Source organism: Zosterops lateralis (assembly GCF_965231275.1).
Source record: "Zosterops lateralis genome assembly, chromosome: 4".
NCBI classification, from domain to species: domain Eukaryota; kingdom Metazoa; phylum Chordata; class Aves; order Passeriformes; family Zosteropidae; genus Zosterops; species Zosterops lateralis.
The window spans coordinates 26,891,465-26,918,318 of NC_139765.1; the positions used below are offsets into that span (position 1 = coordinate 26,891,465).

Consider the following 26,854-nt stretch of genomic DNA (forward strand, 5'->3'; position numbering starts at 1 on the left):
ATTCGCCACGCGCTCGCCCCGGGGACGCGGATTTTATTTCCAAACCTTTTCCTGCTCTGTTCCCGCCCGGACGCGTCCAGGGAGGGCGCGGGGCGGGTCCCGCTCTCAGCCCGTTCTCTCCGTGCCGGGGGCGCTGCCGGGCCCCGCGTGTCGAAACGGCGGCGGGGGCGGAGCGCTTTGTTTACTCGCCGCGGCGGTGACGTGGAGCCGGGGGCGGCAGGGCCAGCGTGGCCAGGGCAGCGCGGCGGGGCGGCCCGGAGCGCCGGCGGACCCGTCCGACATGGGTGAGCCCGGGGACAGCCGCCCGTCAGGACCCTGCCCGGCGGCCGTGCAGGCGGGGCCGGGGGGGACGGTGGGTGCGGAGCCCTCCGCGGGGAGGGGCGGGAGGCCGAGGCCGCGGGCCGCGCTCGGGCGGTGCTCGCTCGCCCCAAGGCAGGCCCTGCCCCGGGCCCGGCCCCGGGCCTGCAGCGCCCGGAGCTGCCTTGGGAATCGCCCGGAGCTGCCTTGGGAATCGCCCGGAGCTGCCTTGGGAATCGCCCGAGCGGCGGCCGGAGGGGTGTTCGGTCACGGCCTCCGGCTTCCGGAATCCTGACGCCTGGCAAAATTAAACTATGTATCGAGTCTGTAATGGGCTGCTGACAAGGGAAGGAGGTCTTGCACACTAGTAAATGAAGTAGAGGGGATATTAAAGAGAGGCCCTGAATCTGAGGGTTGAGTGATTGAGGTGAACCTGTCCTATTGCAGATGGCATTCGAGAAGTGTTTTAGTGTGGGAAAAGCATACACAATAGCATATAAAAAGAGGGACTGAGAGGTGTCTGGCGGCACGCAAAGTTACTGACTGAATTTTCAAATCATAGGCCTCCGTGCAACAACCAGTGGCAACTTCTACTTGTGATGTTTCTATTGAAATACCTTTTCCAAGCTCATTTCTCTGAAGGTTATTTGCCTTATCTGGCAGTAAGAGGTGCCATGAGCAGCACTGTGCAGACTGGTAACTGTGGGTCCCTTATACTTTCTCCTTGTTTTCCAGGTGTGTAGCCTGTGTGGCTTCTGTGCTGGGATGGGCTTAGGTGAAATGGAGCAATCTGTTATCAGTCTGAATTCCTTCTGAAGTAAAAACTTGTTGCTCCCTCCTTTCCCTAGAAAGGCAGATGCCTAGACAGGCAAACATGGGAAATAATTTTTATCAAAACATCTTTCAGTAAGATTTTGGTTGCAGATCTTCTTTAATTTGTCTGTGATGTATTTATCAGTGTTGTCAGTGATTCTGGCTTGTTGGATGTTTCATTACCTTTTGCAGGCTCTAAGTGTACTTACAAAGTTATGATTTAACATTAGATAGGTTATAATTTTTTTTAGTAAAATGTAGTTGTTGCTGGCTTAGAAAATTAGTATTCTTTCTCTAGATTCTTAAAAATCTAGTAGGCATAAATCAGATATTAGCCTGGTCACAAATACTCTTGCATGGATTTAGATAATAAATGAGATGCTGGGGTAAACCAGTTTTGAAAAAAAGAATGAGGAAGACATTTCAAATCAGCTCCTAGACTTCTCTGTAGCATTAATATACTTGATTGGGTGCAGCTTTGCTGTTTCTAATGAACTGATTTAACATGTATCTACTGATTTCTACCTAATTTTAAGAAAAAAAGAAGTGGGTGGTCCTGTGAAAGACCATAAACATCTTCTGATGCTGAATTCTTTCAGGCTTCTTTTGGTCCTTGTTTAGTCTCTGGCACTGAATAGGTAGAATCTGATACAAGCCAAAAAGAAGATGAGTCAGATTTTGGCAAATGAGAGAAAAGGAAAAAATAAGATTGTAACCGCATTGCGAAAGCTTGATGCTGCTGCAATGTGATTTGCTGGAGTGAGGTACCATAAAATCATAAAATGGCAACATAAACCAGCAGGACATAATGTTGAACACACAGTCATCTGGGCAACAACCTGGACTTGTCTTTTTTCACTGGAGAAAAGAAACATATTGTAGGCCAGTGAGAAATGAGGTCAGTCTCTCTACCTTTGCATATCTTCCACAGAGCTGGCTGACATTGAAATGTTTTTCTCTTCTGGTTTTTGTAGGGGGCTTTTTCTCCACCATCTTTTCCAGTTTGTTTGGAACCCGGGAAATGAGGATTCTCATCCTGGGGCTGGATGGAGCAGGAAAAACAACCATTCTCTACAGGTTACAAGTTGGAGAAGTTGTTACCACCATTCCAAGTAAGTGATCTGCCCATAGGGGGAATATTTGCCTGTAGCCTGTCATTCACCTGTAGCTCTGACACATAAACTTTGCCAGCTGAACTTACTACATGCTTCCTTCATAAACAAAAGGAACTTATGTTGTGGGAACCTTACACTGTTGTATCTAAGAAATTTCTTGGATAAAAGTATTACAAAAGAATTTTTAATGCTGCCTTTCAAAATGCAAAAAGCATTTGACCTGAAGATTGTTAGCATGATTTCACAGTCTATTTGTGATAGGTCAGCATTCAATAGATTCTAACTGTGGACTGTATAATTCTTTTGTTTCCAAATATATCCATTATATGAATTTCAGAGGTCATTGTTGCTGTACATAGGATGGTGTACCTTTTTTTTGTTTGTTTTTGACAAGGGTTATATAAACACTTTTGTTTAACACAGAGAAGAAGAAATCAGGTTATTTAATTTTACATTCTACAGAAAATGTAACAAAAGTCAATGTGAGGTTTCAAGGGAGAAAATGATGCTTATTTAAAAAAAATTGACTGATTTTATGATTTGTCTTGGCATTCATGCAGCCACACCCATCCAGTGTGTGTGCCCAAGCATTCAGGCCATGATTGCTCTGTGTAACAGGAAGGACAAAGGATCCTTGACTTTTTTTATGTCCCTGTCATTTCTCTTGTGTTCCTTCTGAGTCTGACTTTGCTCAGGCTTTTATTACCTTTTAGAAGCCAAGTTCGCTGGGCCATGATCTTTTTGCCTGAGGGTTTTGCTTATTTCAGCCTCCATAAATTTAAAGCAGCTTCTGCCCACTGTTCATTTCCCTGTGCTGTGTTTCTCTGGGCTGGCAGGAAAAGGAATGACATATGTGATATGCAGCCTTGTTGCCATCTTCTGGACATCGGTATTGAGTCCTCTCCTGAGAAGTTGGTTCTGCTGTGGTTCTTAAGAGTGCAGACCTTGTGTGGACAGGAGGATACATTCCTTAGTGCTCTCTTGCTCTTGTCAGTTGTGTACTAGGTTATCACAGCAGGCCAGTTCTTTAACCCTTGCTCAGCTTCTTTTGGTGATTTCAGACACACTATTTATTTTTAACAATCTTAGCGTTTGTTACCAATCTCTACAGTATGTTTACAATGTGGTTTTATTAGTTCAAAAGAAATATTTCTGCATTATTTTGAGTCATGTTTCTTGGGGTAGCTTTTCAAAGGGCATGAACTTCATTATGCAGCTCCTGAGAATTTTCAGGTCTAAAAATCTTAAACCGAGTGCTGTGATATTCTTCAGAAAAACAGGAAAATCACCAACAGTGAAATAGTTTTAACTTTGTTTCAGCCATTGGCTTCAATGTTGAGACCGTGACCTACAAGAATCTGAAATTTCAAGTCTGGGACTTAGGAGGACAGACAAGCATAAGGTAATAGATTTCTTAAAGTCAATTAACTTTCTCTAAAAAGTGCCAAGTTCTTGGAATTTTCATAGCAGGCACTAATGAAAATGATTAAGTTTTAAAAAGAGCCCACTCTCAGGTAAGCATTTTCATCTGATGGAATTCAGTTTGTAAAACCTGTGATGCATTATAAATTGGAAAAAAACAAGCCAGTATTTTTATTTGTTTCCAGTTTTGCTTTGAAAAACAAATTTATTAGTGTAGTAGGCAATTAATTGAGTAGCATTCTGAGAAAAAGTGGAGTGGGTGATAAAACCCCCCAAAATACTTCCTAGCTTTGCATTCTTAAGAATAATGAAGTTGGATTTATGTACAGATGGTAATTTTTTAGCAAGCTTCACAAGTTTTGTAATGAGTCATTAACAGTAGCCCTGTATGTTTTTCTTGTGATTCCTTTTTCAGTGCTCAGTAGCAAGGTGTAGCATAGTCAGCTAGTAAGGAAGATGCAATTAGTGAGAGTAAAGGTTCCTTCCCTTTTTAGTTTCAGTACAATGATTCTGAAAAGGTGGCTTGTTTTGATCCTTGTTAACTAGTTGCCTGTATTAATTAGTCATTTTTTTGGTGATCTTTCTTTAGTGACTGTAATGAAGATGCTTATGTCAAACTTTTTTTGCATTCCTGTCCCTCAGTTATGGACCTGATGTCCTGCAGTCTGATTCCCAAATAAATCTGTCCCTAGCATTTCTGTTCTTTTCCTGTTTTCAAGTCGCTTCTTTATTTACTTTGTGTTGAGGGTGGTGTTTTTTTTTTTTTTTTTTTTTTTTTTTTTTTTTTTTTTTGGTTTTGTTTTTGTTTTTTTGTTTTGTTTTTTTGTTGTTCTACCTTGGAGAGTATTTGTACTGTCTGTTCATTTTTGTAGCCTCTTGAGATCTACCTGCTTCCTGGGGCTTTTCACCCCAGAGACAGTTTTTACTTCCTCTGGTGATCTGTTTTGAATTATCTGGCTAAAAAGAACTGCTAACATGCAAATGACATGACTGGAACTTTTCTCTCCTCCGCAGGCCCTACTGGCGGTGTTACTATTCAAACACAGATGCTGTCATTTATGTAGTGGACAGCTGTGATCGAGACAGAATTGGCACTTCCAAATCAGAGCTTGTTGCTATGTTAGAGGTAAGAAAACAAGGATCACTGTTGTTATCAGAAAAACAAACTGAGAAATTAAAACTTTTTTTTTTTGGAGTAAATATGAAATTTGATTCAGTGAACCAAGTGAAGCTCAACTTCACTTGTGAAACTTCAGCCCTCAGCATAGCCCGTGCAGCACTTTTGACTGAAAAAGTACTGAATACTCTGCAGGTATTTCATGGGCTTGTGTAGCATTATCTGGACAGTTAATTTCACGTAGCCTTGCGGTTATATGAAAATTTACCTGCCTGCCAGGACAGCTGCTCAGTACTGCAGTGTGGCAAAATCAAGCCCTGAAGGATTGACAGTAATCAGTATCCTACTATGTTTTGAAGCTGAAGAAAAAAATGTAGAACAAGGTAATTAATAAGAGTTGAGCAGTACTTCCTTTATTTTCTTGCCTTGCCCCCCAAAAATATCTGCAAGCTCATTTAATGTGCCTTATTAAATCCAGCTATCACCTTGTTTCATAACTTGGGCTGGCCATGTTTTGAAACGGCTCCTATAGGGTATCATACCGGAACTGAAAATAAACACCTTTCTTTCACTGAAGAATTTTCTACAGACCAGAAATCAGCCAACAAAATAATTGAGAGCTCCTGAAATTCTTTTTTGTTATATAGGTTTTCTCTCCCTAAATAAATTCCGGAGAAGTCTCTGCAACAACTTCCTCAATTTCCCCTTTTTTTAGGAAGAAGAGCTGAAGAAAGCCATTTTGGTGGTGTTTGCAAATAAGCAGGACATGGAACAGGCCATGACTCCCACAGAAATGGCAAATGCCCTTGGCTTACCAGCTTTGAAGGACCGAAAATGGCAGATATTCAAAACCTCTGCAACTAAAGGCACAGGGCTTGATGAAGCAATGGAATGGTGAGTACCAGTCTAGTTATGCTTCATTCATATACTTAATTTTACACATTCGGGGGGACTTTTTATAAGACTGTAGCTATTTTTATAGATACTTATTTTTATAGATTTGTGGATAGTCTGACATAAAAGAGTCACTGGTTTTCTGCTGGAAGTATTTCAGCAGAATTGAAATGACTTTTCAGTAAACTTACTTAACCTTTTTTCTAGGTTGGTGGAGGCCTTGAAAAGCAGGCAGTGATACTAAACTGACCAGTGCAAAGAAGCAATCAGCTATAGCCAGCATCCTCCTTTCTGCAGTTAAGTATTTTCAGGCCACAGATACTTGTAAATAGGACAGATTTGATTTTGATTTCTGTAATGTGGATGCCTCTCTTCAGCTGTAAAACTGAAATAAGTGAACGTGTACATTATAATACTCCACTTCTTTCTTAAGAATGTACTTATGTTAATTTGTACGAAAGTCTTACTGGCTGAGAAAGTTGGTGGTTTTTTTTGTCATCCCCCCTTCCTTTGGTCATTTTGGTGGCCAGCATATTGGTGTAGATAGAACACTAATAAAATCTGGAACTGTCAGCTATACCCAGGGGTGTGTTGCTTGCTAGAGACTGCTTGTTTGCTGCTTGCTTTACAGAAACAAGTCCAAGTGCTGCCAGTTCCAGCAGCCACACAGCTCAACACCTGCAGAGGTTCTCTTAAGCTGCTATTGTTCTACTTCATAACCCTTCAGTGCAGACACACTGTTACAGTGAAGTACAAAAAGAGAGCACAAGCAGTGCACCTCTGGCTGCCAGCATGGCATTCAGTGGGTGTGTGAAAGGAAAATCAGTGTCTTCAGCACACACTACTGCCCTGATGCGCCAGGGCAGTAATTTGAATTTAACTTCCACCTTCATGAGCTGTTGTTCCTGCACTCTTACCTTAGCCAGAAGTGACAGGTGAGCTATACCTCAGTATAGCTGTGGAAACTGAAGGCCAAATCAAAGTCAGGAGGCAGACTTTTCTCTCCAAGACCAGTGTGCTCATGGGCAGAAATGCAGTCATCACAGAACTCATGTCTCACAAATGAGGTAAAATTTAATATAAAAATATCATAGTTGATGCCCATTCTACTGTACATGCTCTGGTAATGGACAAGTTTGGAAAAAATTTAGAAGTTTTTATTTAAGATTATCAATGAAAAAAGACATAAAAAATACTAATAAATAGAATTGAAATCTGCAAGTACTTTTTAAAACAGTAATTAGTTCTTTAGCTCAATATTACGTTCCATAAATTAATCCTCCAGGAAGGAAAAGCCTTTTCATTCCACCATTGCCAAATCTTTGAGTGCATGACTTCTATGTCGTTTGGCCTTGTACGTAGGGTGCAGGGATTCTATTTTTCTCTTCCTGGTTTCTGCTTTATTCTTGTGTCTCTTCAGCTTCCTCCTTGCAGCAATGTCAGGATTTGCTACAGTCTAAGGAAAAACAGTACATTGTTAGTTCACTGACAACTAATAGCAGTCCCTGTAAACAGCATGAACTTCCTAAGAAACTGGTGGCTGCTAAGACAACACGTGGGTGTTGTTGGGTTCCCCAAAACTTGAGGGTATTCAGGCTGCATTGCCCTTCAGGTAAGCAGGAAACCATCCCTGTCAGCTAGAACCAGCAAAAGAGGCTGATTATATGCAGCTTCTTCCAAGATTTGTAAAAGAACTGATCAAACTGTCCTAATTAAGGATCAAGTTCTTCCTCAAACTCCCCTTCCTGGTCAACTCTCAAGCCTTTAGAGCAGCCCTATTTCTTTTTTTCTCAATATAAAGTAGAATCTTACCTGCAAAGCCCTCTGCTTTTTCCTCATTGCTCTTTTCTGGTTGGCCTGTTTCTGCACAGAAGAAAAGGCCAGCGAAAAGGCCTCCAGCCCCACTAACTTCTTGAGAAGTTCTATGATTTCTTGGGAAAGGTTCTTCAATGTTGGATCTATTGAAACAAAATTTACTTACTTAATCTTTTCAGCATATGGAATGAAAGCCAAGAGCAAAGTATGGATTCCTCTTTCTTCAATAAAGGATGGCTGCACTGATAAACCTTGCCCAAACTGGTGCCTGTGAAATCTGCTGGTGCTTCACCAGCTTTCCCAGAGAGTGGCTTTTCAACCAGCAGACAAAAAAAAATGCTTCTGAGAGGCAGAAATTTTTTTAGAAGGGTAAAGTCATCCCAAAGGTAATTACAAGTGGTTTTCTATATATAGCCATTAGGCTTCTAGTGAAATAGGCTTTATTAGAAATAAAGATGATTCCAGTCTTGTCAGTCAGCATCCTTGGAAAGCAAAACAAGGGTGGCTTAATTGTTGGAATCACTAGTTAATGGCAATATATTAACTACAATCAGTGGGGGACAAAAAAGATACTGGAGGTGAATAAAGGCTACAAAGAGGTGCTAAGGGAAAACCGAGAGCAGGGAAAATGCTTCCCTCGGTCTCTGAAACCCTTTGTCCAAGATCCTCTCAGCAAGGACTCTGTAAGGCTTGCCACTGTGAGCCCACCCTTGAGTACTACACTTTTCCCACTACACCACATGCTCAAGCTTTACCCACTTGGACACAGAAGCATGCTTAAGCATTCATTCCAGTCTTTGAAAATGCAGGTTTCTATTTCAGCTGATGTACACTCTCCTCCCTGGTATTTTGGTTAGACAGCAAACAGGTGAAAATCACTGATTACAGTATCAATGCCTCAACAGACAAAAGGAATGGCAGGTAGTATTTGTACTGGGGCATAGCTGTGATGCACATTCCTCTTTGTGAGGGAAATCTCTTACCTTGCTCTGCATAGTTGCTGTTCAGCTCCCTGTAAAGAGGGGTGAGAATTGTTGGAAGGTAGGGCTTGATCCTGTCTTGCCCCAAATCCACCGAGATTGCTCCCAGGAACTTAAAGATGCAGCTTCTCTGAAAAGAAGTGTGTGGGACATGAAGTAAGAAAAGCTGGAAGGAAACTTCCTAACTGAACTGCTACCAGAGGGCCATGCATCACTGTTCAACATAGCAGGTGTTTTAGACACCCAAGTCATAAACTCATTGCTGTTTCAAGGTCTTATTGCATCCAACTACAGCCTTTAGAGAGACACAACCCTTGTTGTGTGAGCTGGGACTGGGTTGGCAGCTGTGTTGACATTTTGAACAACAGGCTTGTTCTCACTGTCCTCAACTGAGATAGCTGAAGACATGAAAGTTCAACCTAACTCTGCACCATGGGGAATCACAGTGCTTTTTGTGATGCTCTCCTACACATCCCTTTCTCCTAGCAAGTTACTCCATACTGCCGTTCCCCTGCCTGCATGAGCCTAGAACTCTTGGGCACTGTTCTGTCCCCTTCAGCTTAGTGTCTTGGGGTTCACCACTCTTCCACCAGCCCCCAGGAGGCTGGAAGCATCAGCAAGAACCTGACTGGCACAAGCCTTTCCTAAGAATCCCAAAATGAAAGACTTGTTTCTTCAGCACCTACCAATCCTCGCTTCAGTGCCAGCTCACAGCACCCTCTGCACCTTGTCCCCTGAAAGCAAAGAGCCAGAGTAACACTATCCTGTAGAAGGGCCCACCTCATCAAAAGCAGTGGGACTAACACTGTTCTTACCTTTAAAGGGGCCTTAGGGGAATATGCTGCTTCTCTCTTTGCCATGACAGAGAGCTTCTTCATTAACCACAGCAGTGTAGCTGGCTGGCCTTTCTCTTGTGTGTCCTCTCTTTCTTCCTCTCCTTGAGCAGAAGTATGTCTCTCATCCTCTGAGACGTGCTCTTCCACTTCACACCTGAGTTCTCCATCTGTCTCTTTACTTTCTTCTGAGGCAGGGGCTAGCAAGTAAACAACTTTCGCCACAAAAAGTAAATTCTTTATAACCTGAAGTGTGGAAACAGAGGAGTCAGTCGCTGTAGGTTATCTCTATAAGCACCAGGGCATGTTAAGAGCCAAGAATTGGTCTGACAGAGGAACTTTCCAACCGAGGAGTTTGCAGTGGCAGAGACCCCAGTCCTGCCCTGCACAGTGCTCCCCCTTTCTGCCCCTGCCACCCCTCAGTAGGCCTACGCCACAGTGGGGACTTTCTGGACCCCCAAGAGGCTCACAGCTGCTCAGATGCCCCGAGTGGAACAGCCAGCCCTGAGCCACCTGCCAGACCATTTCATCTGCCCTGAGCCACCACCACCAGACAGCAGCAGTGCTCTCCTGACTGGGACACAATATCCCTCAAGTGCCAGGGCCTGCTCTGTGCCCTCCTGCAGCCCCAGACAGGCTCCTGCCCTTCCTTACCTGCTCACTCAGAGACATGTCCAGGAACTTGGACTGCAGTTGATGGCAAAATGCAAACGTGAGTTCCTTCATCTGGGGAAACAAAAAAGGAGAAAGGAATGACTCCATTGAAGGGAGCTGATAGCAGAGACTCAAGGCAATATTTTGCAGTCATCAAAGGCAGTTTGCAGGGGAGACTGAAGGATCAGATCAACACAACTTCTGCCTGCATCTTACAATCTAGAAGGGTATTTTTGTGCTGCTGAGAATAAGACCCCAGAGAAGCCCCCTCCCAGCAGCAGAGACACCTCCTCAAATCCTTTAAGTGATGAGGATTAGACAGCAGACAAGTGACTAACAGAGAAACGTGCATGCCAAACTATGAACTACTTTTATGTTCCCGTCAGGGAATGAGTATGAGCAGAATGAAGGAGTGGTAGAGACATAATTACCTTTTTGTCCAGTTCAGCAGTCAAGAAGACTATGGATGCAGACAGGTCTGCTGGTGTTTTTGTTCTCTTCCCTGACCTTCTTTCCTTCCATTTGTTTACAAGATCTTCTGGCTTATTAGATGCAAACAATAAGCCAAAGATCTCAGTGGCTGTCAGCCAGACCCAGCTATGAGGATACCACAGGTGAGACTGGACATGATCTGGGGGAAAAACAACCTCTTTCAGCAAAGGAGATGGTCCAAAGGAGAACAAAAATAGAACCAGCAATAAACACTCCCAACAATTATCACAGCATATGCTGCAATAAAAAGGTGAATGAAATGAACTGTGCTCCTCTGCTCAGAACATAATAAAAGATTTTCTAGCAACTCAATACAGCCAAAGCAGAGAGCAGCAGAAACATACAGGTAGCCAAATGTCCCCACAGTGATCAGGCAAGTAATGTTTCTGCAACAACTATGGTCCCCTCAGGGACTTGGTGCCACAGCTCATCTGCTCATGACGTCTGGGGACTGGCTGCTATGAGAATTGTGTCGGCTGGCCCTGTTGCTGATGGTCAAATCAAACCCCTGAAGAGAGGCCAAGGATGCTTCAGAGAAGAAATGGAGCTGCCCTCCCATCTCACCTCTGTCCAAGCTGCCCATCACCAAAATCCAGGATAACAATTGTTATTTGCTATCTGACTAAAGGCATTTGGCAGGCTGGACTCTTCGAAGTCACTAATCAGCCACATCAGGTCTTCTGATTGCAGCAAATGAAGCAGTTAAAATAAGGACAAAATGCCAGTAAACCAGCCTGGTATTGTATAATCTCAAACACAGGGAAATTGCTTGAATCAAGTAACTTCCAGGTCTTCACATCCTGACAGACACACAGTATTTAGTGCACTATTACCATGTGTTGTCATTTCCTGGCTGGTATGTATGATCAAGGAAATCTCATCTTCTCTGGAGAGCTCAATGTTTTCATCCAAGAGAATGCAATTATGGTGAAACATGCAATAGTTTCCAGCTATTTATTCTGAGGGGAATAGAAAGTACTTCCCAGCAACTGAGAACAGAGGGTGTGTTGTTTTCATCAACCATGTAACCTTTTCCATTAGCAAGTTCTCTTTTCATTGCCCAGTAACTGCTGTGTGTTAGCATTTTGCAGAATGGAAACCTTGTATAATAAAGTTCAATCATTTTCATTAGCATGTAAAAACCACAAGCCACACAAAGAATCTTTCTTGCAACACAGCTGTAATAATTCCTTAATGATACTTACTCCAGATACTGCTCACAACATCATTGTTCTTGGTTAATTGAATCAAGTTGCACTCTGTGATTAGCTTTTTTACCAGCACAAGGAAGCTGAATAGCAGCCTATCTGCAGCCTTCTCCTCTTCCTCTTCAGTTATCTAATAAAATAAGCAAGTCAAGAAAGATACCTATGAGAACCTGAGGACAGTGCTGATTAATCCTCGCTAGATAAATTTCAGATCAACTGTTCAAAAAACCAGAAGACTAACTTGAACCTAATTCCCAATATAAACAGAACAGAAGCACCTCCACTGAAGCGGTTCCTCTGGACACAATCTCTGCAGGAGATCGTATTAGAATCATTGTTCTTGTTTTTCATACAGACATTACTGTAACAAACTGCTGAGTTTCTAAGTGCAAGCAATTATACACATTATGTCTGTGCATGTATTTATGTGGATTTGATTTTCATCATTAGAGTCCAGCTGAGTGCAGATTTGCCTGTATCACCTGGGAAGCCCTGAGTTGTTATGACAACACTGTGTATGCTGCCTGTGGGCCTCACCCTGCCTGCAACCACGAGCTGGCTTGACGTAAGCTGTCAGTACATGTCACAGCACAGGGTGATTACACTAAATTTCTCTTCACTGCAGGTATTTTATTTTCATCTCTTGCCAATTTACAGATCCTGAGGTTCTTTTCTCTCTTGTCCAAGGGCAGCATGCTGAACATTAGTAACATTCATGGCCACTTCCCAGGCACAGTGACCGGGATCCCTTTGGGATTATCACATGCAAAGCAGAATCTGAGGCAGCCTTGTTATTCTGAATTAATCATGTGCACTAAAAAGATTTTCCATACAACAAAACCATGGTTGGAAGTACAGCAAGGGAACCCCTTTGAAAGTTAAAGCTGTAGAAAGCACTAGCAGACAGTCACAAGCCATGCACTCCTGACACGCAATGCTTACACAAATCTCTGCAGCTAGCAGATACATTTCTCACATTGCAAGGAGCAATATATCTGCTGGTTACACCATATGGCTGCAGGCTCAGGCCAGGTGGCTTTGCAAAGTTTCTTTTCCCCTTGTGCTGTGACATACGACATCAAATTTGGCTTACAGACAAAAAAATATGATTCTAGGTCAGTAAGGTCCTCTTCAGAACAATGTGTGTGTTTTGTGTCTTTCCTCAGTCCTGAACAGTAAGTCCAACTGCTAGATCTCTCCTACACTTCTTCCCTTTTTCCATTTTCTTAATTCTCTTTCATCAAGCTTCATGCATGGAGAAAAGTTACTTACATTTTCAAATTTATTTGGGTTGATTTCTTTTTCAATCAAAGCGAGGACTGCTGCAAGCCGCCGTTCAAACATTACTCCATCCACTTCAACAAACAAACCGCAGGCCTGGGCAGCCAACCTCCTGTGTGAGCTCTGACACACAAAAATAATGTCCCTTGTTAACTCTTACAATCAAATCCTGCAGCTCCAAGTGCAGGAGCTGTTAGCAACCCTTACTTTCTGCCTGTAGCAATAGCTGCTATTAAGAGAAGCTGGTTTTCAGAGTATACTGAAAAAGGAGATGCTGCCAGCAAAGTATAAAAGTGCCTGGCAGCCCAAGTTATCCCTGGGAATGCACCCTAAAACTGAATGCCAGAAAACCTTTTCCAGCCCAGTTCCCAGATGCAGAGAAATGGGAGCTACTTTGCAACTCTTCACAATGCAACAGGCAGCTTACAAACCAAAGCTTCAGTTACAAACCAAAACTGAACATATTAGGATGGAAACTATGAAGTGTTGAAGAATGCTAACTCTACTAGCATAGAGGGACAGAACCTGGGTTCAGCTAGACAGCAGCTTATCACTCAAGCACCCAGATCAAAACAGCAGATCTGGAAGGCCAGGTTTACTGCCTTCCAGTTGCCAGCAGAATGAAGCATGTCTGAGATAAAGTCAGCACAAAATGACAGGATCAGAAGAGCTTTAAAAATTTTGCTCAAACCTCTAACTTGAGCAAAGACTACACTGTGAAATACCTGAGCCAAAATTGGAACTGTTAGAAAGCTGCAAAATGCAGCAGGGAAGAGTCTGTAGGCTGACTACAGCATCACCAGGTCCCTATATTTGTGCAGCTTTATGAAGTTGTACCATTTCTTGCTCTCTAAGTCAGGAACAACTGACTTAGAGACACCAACCCACCAGATCTGGTACTAACAATCTCTCACTTGCCTTCATCTTACTCAGCCCTCCAACACAGTTCAGACCTGGTCAGTGAAAAGACCAAAGAGTACCTTTTTGCTGTGAAACCACTCTGTGACCAGTGAAAACATCATATCTTGTTTTTCATTGCTGATCTTACGGAGAAGAGATTTACATGTCAAAGCTGCCATCTTTTTGCATTTGGCTGAGTCATCATTTATCATCATCATAGAAAGAGAAAGAAAAAACAGCCCACAATATTTGTGCAGGAGATCCTAGAAAGAAACAACCATTATCAACCACAAATACCCAAGGAGCTTCCAGCATTTAAAGAGAAAAAGAGGGGTATTTGCTGCACTATATTCAGGAGCAATGTTAGCTCTGAGTGGGCTTCATGTCAAGACAGCTGAACTGCTAAAATGGAATGACCTTGTTGTTGGAGCATATAGGGATTGTACAGCAGCCCCAGCCCTGCTCTGACTTGCTACCATATCCCTGAGTCAGCAAAGTGAGAGTGAAACCTTAAAGCTCTCACTGAAATAGGCTCAAGTCCTCAGCATAGCAGCAATCATCCAAATTCCCCTCTCTCAGAGATTGCAGCTCTTTGTCACTTTAAAGAGGAACCCAGGAACCAATCAAATCTTAAATCATCAGGTACAGTCAACACACCAGTTCAGTCAACAATCTCTCATGAATATTGAAAAACCCTTACAGTGAGAAAACTCTGACTTCACTTTCTATTCCTACCCCACTTCCTAAACTGGTTGTGTTTCTTCCTGGCATAAATTACAATTGAGTTTATCCAAACTCCAGCTGACACAGTTTTATTTTACTTGCAAACAGAGCACATTAGGCAAAGAAGTACTGCAGACTTTCCAGCATGTCATTTCTCTTTTGGAGCAAAGCCAGGTTCTTTGGAGACAAGTAAATGCTCTGCTCATGATAAGAGAAAACAGGAACTGGCAAGCGCTTCCAAAATAAACTGCTTGGAAAATGCTGTTACTGCAAATCACAGTAACTGCTTGATTCATGGAACACCAGAGGGTGCTCGTTACCTGGGGGAACATGTCGAGGAGATAGGCAATCATCTCCAGTGCAGATTCCCTTCCAGTTTCATACTCATACCTGTGAAGAAATAAAGGATTAACTGTTAAGGATGAGTTAATCCTCCTATGAAGTTGCCATCAATTTACAAGAACAACCAATTCCAGGAACACACACTGATAGGGATCCTTCTACAACAGCTACCAGACCTGGCCTGATACTGTGGACAAGAGAAGCAGCAGGCCCATCAGCTCTGTCTGTCAGGGAATGAGCACGGGGACATGAACAGGCCATGAAGAGTCCCAGCCCACTTGAGTCAACAGAGCCACACTGTGCTGGAGAACCTGGTAAACTGCTGTCACCTTGCGCAAGGGAGAGTTGAAGCCCAGGAGGCTGGAGGCACAACACTTGTGGAATCAGTACAGTTGTTTTAACTAGTTGCCTGCAATTGCACTTGAGACACTGCCATGGGATAACAGTCCCCTATAAATGCACCTTCCCTTATTCCTCCTGGGTTTTCCACTTCACCTGTGTCCTAGGGTGACTTCATGATGATTCACAACTAGTGGAGGTGGTTAACCACTAAGCAAATAACAGAACCTTTGTTTACAAACAGATAAAGAACAAAATCAGCTGTGAAACAGGGATAAGAATAAAGGATTTGCTTCATCAAACAGCCTGTCTTGGGAAAAGGGAAGTATTACAGAAGCAGAAAAATGAAGACTTCAGCCATGCCTTCTGCTCATTACAAAGAGGTTTTTGACACACTAGAGTAATATTTAAAAACAAAGTTCTGTTCTCACAGACATGTCAGGAATATAAACTCACTCCAGCTGTGCAAGCATGAAATCCAAATTGGGTTTCAGTTTGTCACCAAGGGGATAATCCAGAATGTATTTTAAGTAAATCTGGAAACAAAAAACAACAATACAGAAAGGAGTTAAAATAAACATTCAGGTAAGCTTGTCGAAAGGTCATGAAGAAAATTCAGTGATGGAGTAGCAAGCTTATGAGAATCATCCCTTTCATCCTGTTCCTATTACACAAGGGTTTAACAACTGCTGCCAAGCTCTGTGCCTGTAACAGGATCCCATGAAGAGATCCTGCATCCTCCAAAATCCATCCTGTAACTATGAAAGCTGCATTTGATGCTCCTACTGCACCTGTATCCCAATGCTTGAGACAAAGCAACAAATTCTGTCACTTGGTTGGTTTTACCATGAAAAAAATGTAGGAAGTAGAGGGAAGCAATCATGGATTTGTCGCTTATCCTGGGATTTAAAAAAGAGCAAAGCTTAGTTACATAGGCTTAAAGGCCTCCAGACGGGGGACTATGTCACTGCTGCTAAGCAGTTCTCCTGTACTTGGCAGTGCTGAGGTTGCACCTCAAGTACTGTGTTCAGTTTTGGGCTTCTCACAGCAAAAAAAGACATTGAGGTGCTGAGTAGCAATGAAGCTGGGGAAGGGGTTGGAGCACAAGTCTTATGAAGAATGGCTGAGGGAGCTGGGGTTGTTTGGCCTGGAGAAGAGGAGGCTCAGGGGAGATCTTATTGCTCTCTACAACTGCCTGAAAGGAGGCTGTAGCCAAGTGGGGGTTGGTCTCTTTCTCCACATGACAAGTGACAGGACAAGAGGAAATGGCTTCAAGTTGTGTCAGGGGACATTTAGATTGGATATTAGGAAAAAATTCTGCACTGAAAGGGTGGTCAAGCACTGGAACTGGCTGCCCTGGGAAGTGATGGGCTATTTAAAACAGGCTGGAGGTATTTAATAGAAGTATAGATGCACCACTCAGGGACATGGCTTAGCGGTGGATGGGGCAGTGCTGGATTAAGGGTTAGACTCAATGACCTTAAAGGAACTTTTCAACCTAAACAGTTTTATGGTTCTATAAAGGCACACCACAGTCTCACTAAAGGCAAGGAGTCTAGGATTCTGCTATTCACCAGTCTCAAGAACTGAAGCCAGATAACAAGGAGAATAAAGATCAGTAAAAAAGGAGAAATGGAGTTCAGAGTTCAAGAGGGCCAAGGGATGTGTCTGTGAGAGCCAGGATGGCCACACTAAGCCCTCTAGCCTGTTAGACAGCTGTAAATAAAGTGAGACTCTTCACCAACCTGCCTGCACTGGACTCGCACTGGCTCACTCTGACCCATGATGGCCAGCTGGGCAACCTTCTGCAGCACATCATCAATTTCAGGGACAATCAACTTCCTGGATAAAATAGCCTGAAAATAAAACGTGAAAGCACAGCTGGAGTCACATCCTTTTGCTTCCACAGTGTGAGATGCAGTACTACAACCCAGACTACACTGGTGGTACCTTAACACTGAAACACTCACTTTTTTACACACAGACAGAAAGAAGGAGGAAAACAAAACAAAAAAAGGATGGCTTACACATCCGTATCTGTTTCTTTTGGGCAACACCAAATACCTATTCTAATGCTCAGAGATGTTGATTCTTTAATAAAAATATACTAAGATCCAAATACATCCTCATATACACTGTGTATAAAACAGCCTCCTAAACAATTTTAAACAAGTCAAACAGTAAAGCTTTGTTGATTTTTTCCTCTTATAACAGAGAGCTTTAACAGCATTCTGTAGCCTGTTCCTGATGTGAGAATGTACAGCCTTTCACTAGGAAGCAGAATCACTGCTATTCCAGTGGCTCACAAAACATCCACTGCTCATAGAACATCCAAAGTTGCACAAAAATACCTTGAGAAGGCCAAAGGCAGTGGCTTGGCGTGATGAATCATAAATGTCTTCTTCAGCAAAGCCAAGCAACACTTGGAGCTGTTTGCTTGTTATCTGACTCTTTGCATTCTTCACAAGTATTGTTACGCACTACAAAAATCAAAGTGCACACTGTCAATACACACACAGAGCCATAAAATAAAGGTCCATGCCAAAGTCTGATTTGATTTTTACCACTTCAGCTTGAAAAGACAAACTGCTGCTCTAGAACACGTGGCCAACACTATTCTCATCACATTTTGCTTTCAGATGGCAATTTTGAGACAAAAGTAAACAGGTGAATTGCCTTCTTCCCATGTCTCACTTCTCCAAGATACTACTACAATGAAGAAAGAAGGCAAATATGTTTCTATAAAGACATTTATTTAGATCCAAGCTGTGCATTTTAAGAGAGCAACTATCTTTAAATTTGTACTTGGGAAAGAATTAGCAAGGCCACATATTCCTCAATAGCTTGTGATCTCCAGATTACCTCTCTAGGGACAGCTGCAGGAGGGATCTGTAGCTGGAAGAGTCTCATTCTAGAAAGTTAATCCTAAAGCAGAAATGAGCAGACCTGGGTCTGACTTACTTTGAAACAGCTCACAACCAGGTGGAAATTCTGGCCTTTGGCTATTCCTGTCTTGGCAAACTCTTTCAGCAAGAGGAAAAGCTGCTTGATCAGTGACTCCATATTCGTACTGACAGAAGGCAAAGGGAACTTTAAAATCCATACCAAGGACTGCAGAGCACCAGTTATTACCTGGAAAAAAGAGCCAAAGGACAGCATGTGGGTACAGTGACACTGAGAGAACTCTTCTCTTTTATGGCATGGTCAGGCTATCTACAACTGTAAAAGGCAATCAGCTAACAAACCCAACCTCTCTGAAACTATTCATAGGTAATACAAAGGGTTTCTCAGTTCTAAAATGCCTTCCACTCTTGGGAAACTCAAAGATAACAGATTTTCTAGGCTCACTCAAACCAAAAGCTGTCCTAAAAAGTAGTTGCCTACAGTGCTGGGAATAAAGACTTTGGAGTTGGATCAAAAGAAACCACAGTTGTGACAACACTACTCCCAGCAGCTACAGGATCTCATGAACATCGCCATAGATAGTCTGTAAGTTCCTTGTATGAACATTCTCCAGGAGAACTTGCCACAGTTAAACCTGCAACACGGAGCAGAGTATTCAGTCCTGCATCAGCCACAAGCCTCCCTTGTGATTACATGTCCTCAAACAACTTAATCTGCACACCTGCTAAAGCAGGTTTGAAGAACTGGGGGCTTTCTCTTCTCTTGCAAGTCAACTGCAAGATGACATTTGTGGGCAGGAATTTCTTAGTACAGCAGACAGAACAGACTTCAGCTCAGAACTGTACCTTGACATCCATAGATTTCAGGCAGTCTATAAGCAGCTGAACAAAAGGGTCTAACATTTCCAAAGCATGTTCCTCAGAAGAATTTACTTTAGATCTCTTCAGGCTCATGTGCAGTAGCTGTCATAGAAAAATCAGGACATACATCTCAAAGTCAGCCAGAACACAAAACAGTCAAGCGAGGTCCCACCACTGTTTCAGGTTACAGCAGAATTTATGCCATATCCCACCCAGATATTTCAACAGACTCAGCACTTTTTATAGCTCTCTAAGAGGTCCCACTGGAGTTACAATATACAAAGTGAGGTTAAGGCTAATGGCTGTGCTATTAAAACAATATATCCAGAATACTTTTCTTTGCATACTCTTAACAAAATTTTGAATGTGAAGTTTTTTTATCTGAGGAGATCTTACCCGAAGTCCTGAATCAACCAGGATATATGTGTTAGTCCTGCTGCTGACACGTGCTTTCTGCCCTCCTCTTGTGGGAGTGGGCTGGAGCAGCAAGCAGCTCTCTGGTTGCAGCCGAGGATCTGGAGGAGGGGTAGCTTTTTTCCTGAAAAGCAGTGTATGTACAGCACAGGAAAATATTCAGATATGAACCCTCTCCACAACAATCCTGCTGTTGCGAGTAAAAAAGAACTGAACTGTGCTCAGCTGCTTTCCACACAACAAACAAAAGCAGGTCACAGACGGACCACAGTGAAATAAAAACAATTTGAAAGCGGCATGACAGATGGGACTGAGACTTGAGAACAACGCCACTATTCCAGAGATAACACACAATCATTTGTATAACAGCCTCACTTTTTTCTTAGTGGACAGATCAACTTCGAAAATTCCTTCAAGCAAATACCCTTCCTGCCACTGCCCACTGCTCTTCTTTACTGATACTTCATTTACTTCAATTACTGATGGGTGCAAACACTGCTCCAAGAAGTCTGTAAACAGCTGTCAGATCTTAGGGAAAGCCAGCTTACATAATAGCAAATGCAGGACACCCAAATCCAGCTCTGAGCAGTGACACCACCAGAGAGAAAATCTGATGGTTCTTCCAATCTTCTGTCCAGCAGCAAAGCAATAATTTGAAAGCCCATGTTTTTCTTGTTCCTGGCCCCGTGGAAACGTTTGCAGCCTGTTTCTAAACACTGTCCCTTGTCCCTTCATCCTAACGTCCAAATGCATGTTATCAACTCATCAGACAGTGGAAAAGCCTTGCTGAAGGTCCTGAGCACTTGCAAGAATAGACTTCCATGAGTTCAACAAATGCTTACTCCCATTACTCAGCTTTCTCCTTGCTCTCTGACTGCCCAAATGATTCATTACATTGAAAACAAAAGGGGAATGAAAGCAAGAAAACTCTCATGTATTTGATGGCTTGCATTTGAAAACTGCTATTTCTGCAAGCAAACCAATACCAGATCATCTGAACAACATCCTGGAACTCACTTGGCCTTTTCAGTGAGCAGAGGCAAATTTTCACTGATGAGACCATGACTGAGGAGGAGGAGGGATTCTGCTTTCATGTCTGAGTTGGAGATCAGCCCTGCCATGATGTGATTCAGTGCCTCATGCACCTTCCGGACTATCTTCAGGCTTGTAGTGCTCTCTAGAATCTGCAAAGGTAAATCCATGAGAATTTAAGAGGATAGCCTGATGGCAATTATCTGTTATCTGTATTCAGAAATCATGGGAAAAACTAGAGCAATTTTTCTCTCATCACGTTGTCACAGTCCCCAGCTCTTTATGTGAACAACACCCCATTGCCTCAGCTCTGCACCAACATCCCTCCCTTCCTCTCCAGCCTCTTGTCAGCCTCCAGCCAATTGCCAGTTGTGACTGCCACCAGGACACAAGAGCTAATGAGCAAACCAGGATTCCATTCCTGTGTGAGCTTGTACTCTGCATCTTTGAAAAGGCAAATATGGCACATGGATAGACCTTGGATAGATTCAGTATCATTTTAACAGCTGTTAAAAGCTTCCCAGAATGCCACTCCCTGCCCTGGACATCAACAGTAAAGGCTCACTTTATGAGCTGGTTGCACACTGCTTTCCCAAAGGAAAATGGTGATTTCAAAGTAGCCACCCAGAGTTTCTAGAATCACCTTACGGAATCGAGAGTGCTCCAAGTTATTTAGAGAGACTCTGCCTGACTTTTCTTACCTCTTTCAGCGGCAGAATAAGTTTTGTCACCTGGCCCTTTCCTATGAACTTTCCAAGAATTTCATAGGAATCGTAACTCTTGTTTTTGCGTGCTTCCATGATCTTGGAGACAATTCCCTTCACTTCTTTCTCTTCAGCTACATTCCCAAACAACTCTTGGTTGAAAATCTTTGGAAAACAGGCAAGAGAAGTAAATGAGAGGAAAAAAAGGAGGTTCCTCCAGTAGCAACAAAACACCACTATTTTTACCCACTCACAGAAAAAACAATTCTCCAGGTTTCCTACAAATCATGTCTATCTTTCCTTTGTTAACACAGAACATCCTAGTTTAAGCACACCAGATGAGAACACCGTTCTCACACCCCTTTGTTGTGTTGTGATACAAGGAATTGTACTGCAATCAGATCAATACATCCCAATATACCCCATCTGTGTGGCCAGCTGAGTTCCTGGGCTCTGTGGACTGTACTGAGTAGGTGTCTGCTGACTTGCTCAGCCATTTAGAGTACAGGAAAACACAGTTAAGTGTCTTAATCTTGAATCTAACCCCTCTCAGCATGCAGGACCCAGGATACAGCCCCAGAGATACTTGACTTCTCTCTTCTCTTGATTCCTCTCTACAAGGAGGTCTACTGATGCCTCCTTCCTTGGCAGTACACACTAAACAGCCTGGTTTGCCACCAAGTCAGAGACAACCTACCAAAACTTCCCCCTCCCAGAATATGTCCCAAGCACTTCATGATGCTTTTTCTTTCAGTCTTGAATAGCTTTTACCTCTATCAGGATATCTAAGCAGGGGTCCAAATCACCAGCATTGAGCTTGGTAGCAAGGCCCTTCAGTAACAGGTTCACAGTGAAAGTCAGCACATGGAGCTAGAGAAAAAGAGAACAGATCATGCTTCCAAACTTCTGCACTGACCTCTTTCATCATATTGTATGGGAACACTCACATACCAGAGACATCACAAGTCATACACTGCACTTGAGCTCTCATTATAGAAAAAAAAAAAAACACTGGGAGGATGAGAACCCATGTAGTGGCAACAGGAAAGGGTTCCCTGTCCCACCATACTGGCAAGAGGGCTGGAACCTCCTCTCTCCCCTCCCTGTCTGCTCTTACTATATTTAGGCTGCTCTAATTGATGCTTTCACTGTTAGAGCAGCTAGAAGCTCATGCTACTCCACTGTGGTAATTCACGTGAAAAATGATTCACATGAAAAATGATTCTTAACCCAAACCATGGAAAGAGGAAAGATGAATTAATAACCTTGGGTCTGGATCTAGGAAGCAAGCCTTCAATTAGCATCACCACACACTGCCTGTGCAGTCTCTGTGGCAACTCCCCTCAGATACTGCTTAGCCCTCATGACCTTAATGAAAGATTTCCTCTAATCTTACTGGAAACAGAAATTTATCCTTCCCCTTCATACCTCAACTCTTCATTAGGAAAATGCCTTAGAATCTCAGTTCTTTGAGGCTACAGACCTTTATTTGACACTTGGCATAGCATAGGAAAGACTGATGTAGGCATTTGCAACAGTATTTACTTGCATTATACCAAGCTATTCTATCAGTGCAAAACAATGTCAATAACAACTTCCCTTTGGATTCTCCTCCCAATACATTAGAAAAAAAGCCTACAGAGAGGAGAAGAGGAAGAATTTCAGTATTACCTGGTAGCCATGGATGAGCGCAGACCGCATCTCCTTTAAAATATACAGAAGGTAGTGCACTCCCAACACTTCTGTGATTTTAATGAGGGTGTTACGGGCAATGTCCCGTATTTCCTGAAATCTGTTTCTCAGAAATGTGCAGACTTTCAGTAGGATGCTGGAAACAAAGACAGACAGCTTTGTTCATCTCCAAGTAGAACAGAACTAATTACACTGCCAAGGAGTCTGCTTGACAACCAAAGCTGTGCTCACAGCCAGCCTCACAGAGAGGTTTTATAGGCATACACACACCTACTGTTCTTCAGGACATTTTAATCATTGTCCTTTCTTTCTGTATGTTATTCTTTCCCCAGCACAACCAGCCCTGCCTCTGCACCTTGATCCACAGCTCTGCTCTTAGGTAAGGATTTATAAAGTCAAATGCTGAGGTGCAGAGGTGCATGTCACTAGGAACAGGAATTTCCAAATGAAGTATTTAAGGTCTGTTAGGATGTCCCTCTTGACTTCAGCCAGGTATGTAACCACAGCCTGAGAAAGGTGCCTACACAATCAACAGCCCCACTGGGATTTACCTTGGTAGGTTAGCTTCCATCACTTCCTGGGGAAGGCACTGCATCATTCTGACCATTGCAAAAGCTAATGGAACACGAACTACCTCATCATCATTTACAACATTGGATTTCACAAGCTTGTGCTCCTCGTCTCTTTTAACCTTTTTAAGAGAGCAAGACAAAATGCACTTTTAATATACAGAAACAAATCCTGCTTATTCTCAGCAAACACTAGAAGAGGCAGGCTGCTATCCTCTGGTGACTGCAGGAAAAACCCAGACAGCTACAGGACAGGTGAGACAAATCCCTGTGTTTTCAATACAGAAACTAGGCTGGTACTAGCAAGTGGTTGAGAACTCTTTATTCACTTGGACAAAGTGAATAATTTCACTTGTGTAATTTGAGACAGTTCTCAGGCAGGGAAGTTAAAGACACCATATCCACACTGACCAGAGCGTCTGTCAGAATCTCCATGACTCAGCAAAGGGCATGAAGCTTTTTTTGTGCTTTCAAATGGTCTCTCTCCAGTCACATCTCTTTTTTAATGTGTTACATGTTCACTGGCTCTGAAGTAGTATCCCAATCCTTAGAGTAGCAGCTTATAAAAGGCCTAGCAAATGTCAACTCCTCACCTTTGCAACAATACATCTGTGCAATTTAGGCAAGATGTTGACTGTAACTGTTTCTTGAATGTGTTTGATCAGACACTGAAGCTCCTCTTTATTTCGGGGTAAGAACGAAACAGGTTTGGGCACTTGTTCAGCATTTTCAGATGATTCAGCTGCTTGCTCAGGTTCTACTGTGTTCTCAGAGAGATTTTTCCCATTCTTTTCTTCAACTTCCTCCTCTTCCCCTTCACCCTGCTCCAGCTCCATGGCTTCTTCAGCCTCCACCACCGCCTCAAGGTCCATGGCAGCAGTTTCTACAAAGTAATTGCCAAAAGTACAGGTAAATACAGGAGAATACAAAACTTGAACCCTTAATTGAGGCTCTTGTGACAGCTTGGTTCTAGATCCTACCTATCACCAGTGACAGCAGATCAGCAGTAAGCATCAGGCTTCTACTGAGTAAAGAAGCTTTGGCTTGCTGGTTTCGGATGACCACCCCTCAGGGCCAGGTTTAAAACAAAAACTACATTACTCTGTATCTGCACCTTGTAGTCAGTTTAGCAAAGGTCAATGTGCTTGAACTGTAGAGAACTGCCATTTAACTTAGAACTGAGGATTTCACAAGGCAAGAGGTACCAACAAGCACAGCTGTGCGATATCCTCCTCCTTCACCCAAAGGTCTCAACACAGGTAACCACAAGAGTGAAGAAGCTGAAGATACAACTTCATCCCATGAAATGGCAAAGGAAGCAAGGTGAGGACATCTTGGTTGCAGATAACCAACCAAGAGCAGCCAACATCAAAGCTAAAAAGCTCAGGTATGTCAGCAGCCACATGGCTGGCTGCAGACCTTGAGAACCACAGAGGTTCTGGGTTGTTTTGGCTTACAGATGCCTGGAATGGAGTGGTAATGTGGAGATGATTCCCTACACCTCCCCTGACTTCATTAACACACAGGAGGAAAATCTGCACTGCTCCTGAGAAGATAAGTCAACACTAGCTTCCAGTATGCCCATTTTAAAAAGATGGGAGTAGCTGATGTCAAGAGTAAAACACAAAACTTTGATTATCTCCATTTGAACAGTCTGAGGTAGTGTTTTTAAAGCAGACACAAAAAGCTCACCTTGGTTGTCTATGGTCACAAGATGCTTTTCAAGCGTTTTATGGTCGAAGTGAAAGGCTTCCAGCACTGTCTCTAACAAACTGCAGAAGGAAAACGTGAAGAAAGATCAGCCCTCTGCACAAAAAGAAGAGGATGCATACACAAACATAACAGAAAAATTTTACAAGAACTTTTTGGAAAACATCAGATTTAGTGAAATTGCACCATAAGGAGGTTTATCTTGAAAAACCCCAGAAAATAAGAACTGGTTACTTCTCAGCTACACACATTCTGTGACCTAGCTCACTGTGAAACCTCACAGAGAGTGGTACTGGAGCAAGGGAGATAGCTCCAGGAGCAGGGACAGCCTGACAGAAGCACTGCCATGCCTTCAGTGAGGAGACATGGTGTAAGAAAGTAACGACTTGTTAAAACTTCATAGTTGCAGGCAGCAAGCCCTGCCCACCTTCACTTGCCTAAGTCCACCACAATCAATCAGCAATCTCTCATCTCAAGGAAGAGGTTAAAATCCACGTGATGCTCCTAAAACACTGAATTGTGCCTAAGCAGTCTTTGGACAAACCCAGAGCAGTGCTGCTCACGGTACGCACCTGACTCCCAGTTTCGTACCAATCTGTCCTGTTTGCAAGACATGGATGAAATGCTTTAAGTGGTACAAATATGCTGACCATGAAAGATGTCGGCACACAGCTCCAACAACTTCAACTGAGGCTGTTACCATATTTTCATGCTGCTCGAAAGAGAGAAATTCAGTTGCTGTTAGCATTCACAATGGTCACACGTCTAGGTTAGCAAATTAGCTAGGTCTTATTATTGTACACTCAATTAAAAATCTTTGCATAAAATCTTTTAAAAACTGCCTCTGCACATGCAAATCTTTAAAACAATATTTGATTTTAAAATTTTTAGTGCGAATATTAATGTAACCATTCTTAAAAGAGCTATACTCCCCCTTCTTTTGTTTTTAAACAATGTATGTATCTCTTGTTATAAACATAAAGGCAACATAAAAAGTAAAACAATATGTGACAAAACAATAAATTTATACTAAGCAAAAATAAATCAGTATATATACTATACAATTAGTAGTATATGGAAAATAAAATGGTGATTTAATACAATACATTATTAATTCTTTAAATACTATATTATTATGCAGAGTCTGCAATAGCTAGTAAGCTTCATTTTAGAGTGAGGGCTTGGAGAACTATTCCCAGGTAGAAGTTTCTAAGTTCACTTCGAAAGGAGGTTTAGCTATTATGGGTCTAAATTCGGCAAGTCAAAATTACCTGAATACAGTTTTGGTGCAGAAAACACCTGGGTTTATTGGCATACTTCTCGACCAGCTAAGGTTAGACTTGGCCAGGGTCCAGGCCTTAACTGGAAGTTTCCCTAACATATTCTAAAAGGCTTTTAGTAATAGTAGTTAGAAAAGTTTCTTAAAATAATACATTTATAAATAGCTACATAACAGTATGTAAAGGTTTGTAAAGCAGTCAGCTTTGTCATTTATCTTTAGCTAAGTAGTAATAAAGCAAAAAAGGGCATTAAACAGCTTACAATTAATAATAATAATAATAATATAAAATTGTTACTCATTCTTCAGTGTTACTTATAAAAAATAGACAATAAAAATTATTCTTATGTCTATAACAAAATAGTTATATCTTATAATTTAAATAAACAAATTTTAACAAAAAATCATTTAGGCTTTATATTATTCATTTCTATAGCAAAAATTGTATCTTCTAATTTAAATATA

At 42.4% G+C, this 26,854-nt stretch overlaps 2 protein-coding genes across 2 annotated transcripts in view; one reads left to right on the forward strand and one right to left on the reverse strand.

Annotated features, from left to right (window-relative positions):
• The first annotated feature begins 70 nt into the window (after positions 1-70).
• On the forward strand, positions 71-6,237 carry ARL1 (ARF like GTPase 1). The gene is made up of 6 exons (XM_083859802.1): positions 71-284; positions 2,085-2,222; positions 3,546-3,627; positions 4,662-4,773; positions 5,480-5,658; positions 5,866-6,237. Exons 1-6 carry the CDS (start codon positions 281-283, stop codon positions 5,894-5,896), a joined length of 546 nt encoding a protein of 181 aa, XP_083715928.1. The 5' UTR covers positions 71-280; the 3' UTR covers positions 5,897-6,237.
• A 475-nt stretch (positions 6,238-6,712) lies between these two features.
• UTP20 (UTP20 small subunit processome component) overlaps positions 6,713-26,854 on the reverse strand; it is a 64,008-nt gene continuing 43,866 nt past the window's right edge. The window contains exons 37-60 of the mRNA XM_083860609.1: positions 25,683-25,822; positions 25,093-25,172; positions 23,994-24,283; positions 23,383-23,522; positions 22,811-22,967; positions 21,911-22,009; positions 21,137-21,304; positions 20,421-20,587; positions 19,386-19,527; positions 18,975-19,091; positions 18,187-18,357; positions 17,577-17,705; positions 16,971-17,081; positions 15,682-15,761; positions 14,865-14,934; positions 13,902-14,084; positions 12,913-13,044; positions 11,638-11,770; positions 10,372-10,571; positions 9,941-10,012; positions 9,269-9,532; positions 8,457-8,583; positions 7,471-7,616; positions 6,713-7,114 (exon numbers count right to left, since the gene is read on the reverse strand). Of these exons, the coding sequence (XP_083716735.1) occupies positions 6,959-7,114; positions 7,471-7,616; positions 8,457-8,583; positions 9,269-9,532; positions 9,941-10,012; positions 10,372-10,571; positions 11,638-11,770; positions 12,913-13,044; positions 13,902-14,084; positions 14,865-14,934; positions 15,682-15,761; positions 16,971-17,081; positions 17,577-17,705; positions 18,187-18,357; positions 18,975-19,091; positions 19,386-19,527; positions 20,421-20,587; positions 21,137-21,304; positions 21,911-22,009; positions 22,811-22,967; positions 23,383-23,522; positions 23,994-24,283; positions 25,093-25,172; positions 25,683-25,822 (3,474 nt within the window). The 3' untranslated portion in view covers positions 6,713-6,958. The remainder of the gene's footprint in view (positions 7,115-7,470; positions 7,617-8,456; positions 8,584-9,268; positions 9,533-9,940; positions 10,013-10,371; positions 10,572-11,637; positions 11,771-12,912; positions 13,045-13,901; positions 14,085-14,864; positions 14,935-15,681; positions 15,762-16,970; positions 17,082-17,576; positions 17,706-18,186; positions 18,358-18,974; positions 19,092-19,385; positions 19,528-20,420; positions 20,588-21,136; positions 21,305-21,910; positions 22,010-22,810; positions 22,968-23,382; positions 23,523-23,993; positions 24,284-25,092; positions 25,173-25,682; positions 25,823-26,854) is intronic.